Source organism: Silurus meridionalis, chromosome 16 (genome assembly GCF_014805685.1).
Source record: "Silurus meridionalis isolate SWU-2019-XX chromosome 16, ASM1480568v1, whole genome shotgun sequence".
Lineage (NCBI taxonomy): Eukaryota > Metazoa > Chordata > Actinopteri > Siluriformes > Siluridae > Silurus > Silurus meridionalis.
The window spans coordinates 397501-407500 of NC_060899.1; the positions used below are offsets into that span (position 1 = coordinate 397501).

At 40.0% G+C, this 10000-nt stretch overlaps 1 protein-coding gene across 4 annotated transcripts in view; it reads right to left on the reverse strand.

Moving 5' to 3' along the window:
* The window catches only part of hm13 (histocompatibility (minor) 13), a 25816-nt gene that overhangs the window by 13298 nt on the left and 2518 nt on the right, over positions 1 to 10000 (reverse strand). For 3 of the 4 annotated variants that reach the window (XM_046869290.1, XM_046869291.1, XM_046869289.1), the window contains exons 2-5: positions 4083 to 4398; positions 2395 to 2493; positions 2177 to 2259; positions 1946 to 2034 (exon numbers count right to left, since the gene is read on the reverse strand). In XM_046869290.1, the coding sequence (XP_046725246.1) occupies positions 1946 to 2034; positions 2177 to 2259; positions 2395 to 2493; positions 4083 to 4289 (478 nt within the window). In that variant the 5' untranslated portion in view covers positions 4290 to 4398. Of the gene's footprint in view, positions 1 to 1945; positions 2035 to 2176; positions 2260 to 2394; positions 2494 to 4082; positions 4457 to 10000 lie in introns of those variants that run through there. The other variant, XM_046869288.1, reaches the window with a different exon arrangement.

The window sequence follows — 10000 nt, forward strand, 5'->3', positions numbered from 1 at the left end:
TTTTGTGTAGTCTGTTTTGTGCAGTGTAGTCTGTTTTGTGTAGTGTAGTTTTGTGTAGTGTGGTTTTGTGTGGTGTAGTCTGTTTTGTGTAGTGTAGTTTTGTGCAGTGTAGTTTTGTGTAGTGTAGTCTGTTTTGTGTAGTGTAGTTTGTATAGTGTAGTCTGTTTTGTGTAGTGTAGTTTTGTGTAGTGTAGTTTTGTGCAGTGTAGTCTGTTTTGTGTAGTGCAGTGTAGTTTTGTGTAGTTTTGTGTAGTGTAGTCCGTTTTGTGTAGTGTAGTTTTGTGTAGTGTAGTCTGTTTTGTGTAGTGTAGTTTTGTGCAGTGTAGTTTTGTGTAGTGTAGTCTGTTTTGTAGTGTAGTGTAGTTTTGTGCAGTGTAGTCTGTTTTGTGTAGTGTAGTTTTGTGCAGTGTAGTTTTGTGTAGTGTAGTCTGTTTTGTGTAGTGTGGTTTTGTGCAGTGTGGTTTTGTGCAGTGTAGTCTGTTTTGTGTAGTGCAGTGTAGTTTTGTGTAGTTTTGTGCAGTGTAGTCCGTTTTGTGTAGTGTAGTTTTGTGTAGTGTAGTCTGTTTTGTGTAGTGTAGTTTTGTGCAGTGCAGTTTGTGTAGTGTAGTCTGTTTTGTGCAGTGTAGTTTTGTGCAGTGTAGTCTGTTTTGTGTGGTGTAGTGTGTTTTGTGTAGTGTAGTCTGTTTTGTGTAGTGTAGTCTGTTTTGTGTAGTGTAGTTTTGTGCAGTGTAGTCTGTTTTGTGTAGTCTGTTTTGTGTAGTGTGTTTTGTGTAGTGTAGTTTTGTGTAGTGTAGTCTGTTTTGTGTGTGTAGTGTAGTTTTGTGTAATGTGGTTTGTGTAGTGTAGTTTTGTGTAGTGTAGTCTGTTTTGTGTAGTGTAGTGTAGTCTGTGCAGTGTAGTTTTGTGTAGTGTAGTTTTGTGTAGTGTAGTTTTGTGTAGTGTAGTGTGTAGTTTTGTGTAATGTAGTTTTGTGCAGTGTAGTTTGTGTAGTGTAGTCTGTTTTGTGTAGTCTGTTTTGTGTAGTGTAGTTTGTGTAATGTAGTTTTGTGTAGTGTAGTTTGTGTAGTGTAGTTTGTGTAATGTAGTTTTGTGTAGTGTAGTTTTGTGTAGTGTAGTTTTGTGTAGTAACCTTTTAGGGTTGGAAATGACACGGGTCAAAGCGTCTTATATTTAGCTGATGTGCAGCACAGGAACATGAACATTTTCAGACTTTTCAGTGTGGATCAGAAACTGATTTGTGAAATGATTAAAAAATTAATCTCTAAAGCTGCTTTGTGAAAATTTCCACCGTTAAAAACACAAATACACAAATTACATTTAACTCAAATTCAAGTGTATCCGGTTTCTCTAAAACACTCATCAGAGGTGTTCACAGGTGCAATAGAGGTGCAATAGAGGTGCAATAGAGGTTTAACAGAGTGCAATAGAGGTTTAACAGAGTGCAATAGAGGTTTAACAGAGTGCAATAGAGGTGCAATAGAGTGTTCATAGGTGTAATAGAGGTGTAATAGAGGTTTAACAGAGGTACAATAGAGGTTTAACAGAGGTGCAATAGAGGTTTAATAGAGGTGTAATAGAGGTATTCACAGGTGCAATAGAGGTTTAATAGAGGTGCAATAGAGGTTTAACAGAGGTGCAATAGAGGTGTTCACAGGTGTAATAGAGGTGCAATAGAGGTTTAACAGAGGTGCAATAGAGGTTTAACAGAGGTGCAATAGAGGTGTAATAGAGGTATTCACAGGTGCAATAGAGGTTTAATAGAGGTGCAATAGAGGTTTAACAGAGGTTTAACAGAGGTGTTCACAGGTGTAATAGAGGTGCAATAGAGATGTTCACAGATGTAAGAGAGGTGTAAGAGAGGCGCAATAGAGGTTTAATAGAGGTGTAATAGAGGTGAAATAGAGGTTTAACAGAGGTGCAATAGAGGTTTAACAGAGGTGTTCACCTTCTTTGGTCTCTCCTGAGCCCTGAGTGAAGAGCAGATGGTACTGTTTACTCGGCAGAGTGGCAGGAAGAAGCCTGTTCATTAAGGGACTGAACACATATACACACACACACACACACACACACACACACACCAGCATTAACATTTTGTTTACCAGGAGGATGGAGATTTCAATAAACACACACACACACCCACACACACACCCACACACACACCCATACACACACTCACCTCAGTGTGTGTGACAGAGCTAAAATCCCCAGCACGAAGAAGTACATGGATAACAGTAGGTTGATGTACTCCTGCGAGAAGATCTACAAACCAGAAACAAGAAAAAGTTCTCATGAAAAAGAAGAGAAGAATGGAGATAAATAGGAGGTGGATGAAGATGATGAAGTGGAGGAAGATGAAGAGGATGATGAGGAGAAGGAGGAGGATTGATTGCTCACCTTGAAGAAGAGATAGAGACCGAAGAGTGTACAGCTGGCGATGATGGGGAAACGAGCTGCGTCTCTGCTAGTGATGGTCTCAGGCATGTCTGAGGAATTCTGTTACACACAGAGTTTGAATAGAACATTAGTTTGTGCTGCAGATCTCCACAGAGCTTCATGGTGCTTTATGATGAACACTTCTGCTGATGGTTAATATAAAATCTGATATAAATATAAGAGAAGGGACTGAATAGGAAGTCGGTGCTGAGTGGAGACGCCGTGTGTGACAGTGTGCAACCAAACATAAAAATAAAACACACGGTTCTCAGAGGTGAAGGAACAGGAAGAGGAACACCAGAGTTCAGCACGAGAGCAGCAGAGTTTCAGAAGTGACATTAAGATCTGCAGGTGTTTGAGTAAAGTTCAGTCTCAACATCATACCTTCCTCTTCCTCATTTATCCTATAAAGTGTGTGTGAGACCGATCCAGACACACACACACACACACACACACACACACACACACACTGTATACACTAATGAAGAACATGAGCATGAAGTTCTCCAGGTATGATATCCAGGAGATACTGAAGATCTTTCAGAATGACCAGCTGTCTGCTTTAGCATGGTGAGCTAACCTGCTAGCTACACATTTCTATAGTAACGATAGTTGGATTTGTATTAATTGTCCGTCTATCTGAGGGTTAATGAGATGTAGATATGAGATAATGTTTAATGAGATTCGGGGGCGGGGTTAAAAAGGAAAATGTGCTGAATTACATATGCAAACTTTTTACAGGTGATAATCAGGTAGGAACTTAACAGCTGTTGAAGCTGTCGGCTAAACCGGCTAACTGTTAATGCTAATACTGTTAGCAACGAGACGTGAAATAGAATAAAATCTCACTGAGAAACTGGAGAGATGTTCTTCATCCACCTCAGCTGTAGATTTCATTATCATTAATTAATTACAGTTAGAAGATGTAATTAAGGATTTTTATTAAATTGGGTAAATAAATACATGAGGAAATGAAACGTGTCATATTCTACTAAAACTCTTTACACTTGGTGAACATCTCACACTCCAGCTCCTGTACACACACACACACACACACACACACACACACACACACACACACACACACACACACACGTGACCAGTCATTCATTCACTTAGTTGTGTGTGATGTTCTTTAGTCATTATCGCGTATAATTGAGGAATACAAGTGAGGATGATGAAGAGGATGATGAAGGTCCTACCATCTGGTGCAGATTTTATTACAATTATATTTATAATAAATGAGTTTAGAAAAAGTAAATAAAATGTAAATAAAGTGCAGGAAAAGTTTCATTTCAGAGTAAAAAACATCAGATCAGGCCTACAGCTGGGAAACCATCATCTTCATCTTCACCATCATCATCATCATCAAGGTTATGATTCTAATATTATTAAAGTCATGATGGTGAAGATGATGGTGAAGATGATGGTGAAGGTGGTGGTGAAGATGATGGTGAAGGTGATGGTGATGGTGGAGATGATGGTGAAGATGATGGTGAAGGTGATGGTGAAGATGATAATGAAGATGATGGTGAAGGTGGTGGTGGAGATGATGGTGAAGATGATAATGAAGATGATGGTGAAGGTGATGGTGGAGATGATAACGAAGATGATGGTGATGGTGGAGATGATGGTGAAGGTGGACTCGCCTTGCTCTTGGAGCTGCTGACGGATCTCAGGGCGCCGAAGAAGATAGGCAGCAGGGCCATGAGCACCAGGCTGCCGTACGCCAGCGCTGTTCCCTCGGCTGTAGCCACGAACCGAGCCGCGGTCCCGTTCACGGTGGCGGTCCCGTTGTCGGTGCTGTTCAGGCCGTCCAGCGGCGGTAAAGCGGAAACCTGCTCAACATCAGCCATCGCGATACGGAATCAGAACCGGAGAGGAAAACTGTGACGTACAGAAACACTGATAGAACCAGAGAGGAACCTGAAGCTGCTGCAGATCTCTCTCTCTCTCTCTCTCTCTGTTAGAAGGCCACGTTTCCCTAACTCTCTCCGGGAAACACAGCGCCGCGACTTCTTCTCTGCGCAAATCACTCTGCTAAAGAGGCGTCGTCACACTGACCCCTGGAGGCGAGGAGGAGAAGCGCAACCTCACAAGATAATCAACTCGGTTTCTGTGAAAAGACTCGAATGTGACTCTCAGCACACTGATCTATTAATAGAATCATATTAATGACTCAAACACTGATCGTGAACCGTGAATAAGTTCACTGATGTTGTGGCGAGTTCAAGTCAGGAGTTTCTACTGCACACACTCTACTATACACACTCTACTACACACACACACTACTATACACACTCTACTACACACACACACACTACTATACACACTCTACACACACACACTCTACTATACACACTACTACACACACACTACTATACACTACACACACACTACTATACACTCTACTACACACACACTACTATACACACTCTACTACACACACACTCTACTACACACACTCTACTACACTCTACTACACACTACTACACACACTCTACTATACACACTTACTACACACACACACTCTACTATACACACTCTACACACACACACACACTCTACTATACACACTCTACTACACACACACACACACTACTATACACACTGTACTACACACACACTCTACTATACACACTCTACTACACACACACTCTACTATACACACTCTACTACACGCACACTCTACTATACACTACACATACTATATTATACACACTCTACTACACACACACTCTACTTTACACACTCTACTACACACACACACTCTACAATACACACTCTACTACACACACACACTACTATACACAATCTACTACACACACTCTACTATACACACTCTACTACACACACACTCTACTTTACACACTCTACTACACACACACTCTACTACACGCACACTCTACTATACACTACACACACTATATTATACACTCTACTACACACTCTACACACACTCTACTATACACACTCTACTACACACACTCTACTACACACACTCTACCACACGCACACTACTATACACTACACACACTATATTATACACACTCTACTACATACACTCTCTACTTTACACACTCTACTACACACACTCTACTACACACACACTCTACTATACACACTCTACTACACACACACACACTACTATACACACTACTACACACACACTCTACTATACACACTCTACTACACACACACTCTACTATACACACTCTACTACACACACTCTACTACACGCACACTCTACTATACACTACACACACTATATTATACACTCTACTACACACTCTACACACACTCTACTATACACACTCTACTACACACACTCTACTACACACACTCTACCACACGCACACTACTATACACTACACACACTATATTATACACACTCTACTACATACACTCTCTACTTTACACACTCTACTACACACACTCTACTACACACACACTCTACTATACACACTCTACTACACACACACACACTACTATACACACTACTACACACACACTCTACTATACACACTCTACTACACACACACTCTACTATACACACTCTACTACACACACTCTACTACACGCACACTCTACTATACACTACACACACTATATTATACACTCTACTACACACTCTACTATACACACTCTACTACACACACTCTACTATACACTCTACTACACACACTCTACTACACGCACACTACTATACACTACACACACTATATTATACACTCTACACACACTCTCTACTTTACACACTCTACTACACACACTCTCTCGTTACACACTCTACTACACACACACTCTACTATACACTACACACACTATATTATACACACTCTACTACACACTCTACTACACACACTATATTATACACACTCTACTACACACACTCTACTATACACACTCTACTATACACACACACTCTACTACGCACACTCTACTATACACTACACACACTATATTATACACACTCTACTACACACACACACTCTACTTTACACTCTACTACACACACACTCTACACACACTCTACTTTACACTCTACTACACACACACTCTACTACACACACACTCTACTATACACTGCACACACTCTACTACTACACACACTCTACTACACTCTACTACACACACTATATTATACACACTCTACACACACACACACACTCTACAACACACACTCTACTACACGCACACTCTGCTATACACTACACACACTCTACTACACACTACTACACACACTATATTATACATACTCTACTCCACACACTCTACTATACACACTCTACTACACACACACTCTATTACACGCACACTCTACTATACACTACACACACTATATTATACACTCTACTACACACTCTACATTATACAGACTCTACTACACAGTCTACTACACACTATATTATACAGACTCTATTGCACACTCTACTACACACACCTACTATACACACTCTACTACACACACTCTACTACACGCACACTCTACTATACACTACACACTATATTATACACACTGTACTACACACTCTACACACACTCTACTACACACACTATATTATTACTACACACACTCTACTACACACACTCTACTTTACACACACTCTACTACACACTCTACTATACACTACACACACTATATTATACACACTCTACTACACACTCTACTACACACACTATATTATACACACTCTACACACTCTACTACACACACTATATTATACAGACTCTACTGCACACTCTACTACACACACTACTATACACACTCTACACACACACTACACACTCTACTATACACTACACACACTATATTATACACACTCTACTACACACTCTACTACACACACTACTACACACTATATTATTACTACACACAGACTCTACTACACACACTCTACTACACATACACTCTACTATACACTCTACTATACACTACACACTATATTATACACACTCTACTACACACTCTACTACACACACTATATTATACAAACTCTACTATACACACTCTACTACACACACACTCTACTATACACACTCTACTACACACACACTCTACTTTACACACTCTACTACACACACTACTATACACACTCTACTACACGCACACTCTACTATACACACTCTGCTACACACACACACTATACTTTACACACTCTACTACACACACACTCTACTATAAACACTCTACTACACACTCTACTATACACTACACACACTTTATTATACACACTCTACTATACACATTTTACTACACACTCTACTACACACACACTCTACTACACGCACACTCTACTATACAGTACACACACTATATTATACACACTCTACTACACACTACTACACACACACTCTACTACACGCACACTCTACTATACACTCTTCTTCTTCTTCTTCTTTCGGCTGCTCCCATTAGGGGTCGCCACAGCGGATCATCTGTCTCCATACCACCCTGTCCTCTACATCTGCCTCTTTCACACCAACTACCTGCATGTCTTCCCTCACCACATCCATGAACCTCTTCCTTGGCCTTCCTCTTTTCCTCCTACCTGGTGGCTCCATCCTCAGCATTCTTCTACCAATATAATTCATGTCCCTCCTCTGCACATGTCCAAACCATCTCAATCTCGCCTCCCTCACCTTGACACCAAAACATCCTACATGTGCTGTCCCTCTAATAAATTCATTTCTGATCTTATCCATCGTCGTCACTCCCAGCGAAAACCTCAACATCTTCAGCTCTGCTACCTCCAGCTCCACCTCCTGTCTTTTACTCAATGCCACTGTCTCTAATCCATACAACATCGCAGGTCTCACCACAGTCCTATAAACGTTCCCTTTCATTTTTGCAGATACCCTACTATCACACTCTACTATACACTACACACACTTTATTATACACACTCTACTATACACTCTACACACACTCTACTATACACACTCTACTATACACTACACACTTTATTTTACACACTCTACTACACACTCCACTATACACACTCTACTACACACACTCTACTATACACACACTCTATACACACACTCTACTATACACAACACACACTCTACTATACACACTCTACTATACACTACACACACTTTATTATACACACTCTACTACACACTCTACTATACACACTTTACTACACACTCTACTATACTACACACACTTTATTATACACACTCTACTATAAACTCTACTATACACACTCTACTACACACACTCTACTATACACAACAAACACTCTACTACACACTCTACTACACACTCTACTACACACTCTACTACACACACTCTACTATACAACACACACTCTACTACACACTCTACTATACACTACACACACACTCTACACACACTCTACTACACACTCTATACACACACTCTACTATACACAACACACTCTACTATACACACTCTACTATACACTACACACACACTCTACTACACTCTACTACACACTCTACTATACACACACTCTACTATACACTACACACTTTATTATACACACTCTACTATACACACACTCTACTACACACTCTACACACACTCTACTATACACTACACACACTCTACTATACTCTACTACACACTCTACTACACACTACTATACACTCTACTATACACACACTCTACTATACACTACACACACTTTATTATACACACTCTACTATACACTCTACTATACACACTCTACTACACACTCTACTATACACTACACACTCTACTACTATACACACTCTACTATACACTACACACACTTTATTATACACACTCTACTACACACTCTACTATACACTACACACACTTTATTATACACTCTACTACACACTCTACTATACACACTTTACTACACACACTCTACTATACACTACACACTTTATTATACACACTCTACTATAAACTCTACTATACACACTCTACTACACACACTCTACTATACACAACAAACACTCTACTACACACACTCTACTACACACTCTACTACACACTCTACTACACACTCTACTATACACACACACTCTACTATACACACTCTACTATACACTACACACACTACTACACACACTCTACTACACACGCCTACTATACACAGTCTACTACACACACTCTACTATACACACTCTACTATACACACACACACTCTACTAAACACACTCTACTATACACAACACACACTCTACTATACACACTTCACTATACACACTCTACTACACACACTCTACTATACACTACACACACTTTATTATACACTCTACTATACACTCTACTATACACACTCTACTACACACACTCTACTATACACAACACACACTCTACTATACACACTCTACTATACACTACACACACTCTACTACACACTCTACTACACACTCTACTACACACACTCTACTATACACAACACACACTCTACTATACACACTCTACTATACATTACACACACTCTACTACACACACTCTACTACACACGCTCTACTATACACAGTCTACTACACACACTCTACTATACACACTCTACTATACACAACACACACTCTACTAAACACACTCTACTATACACAA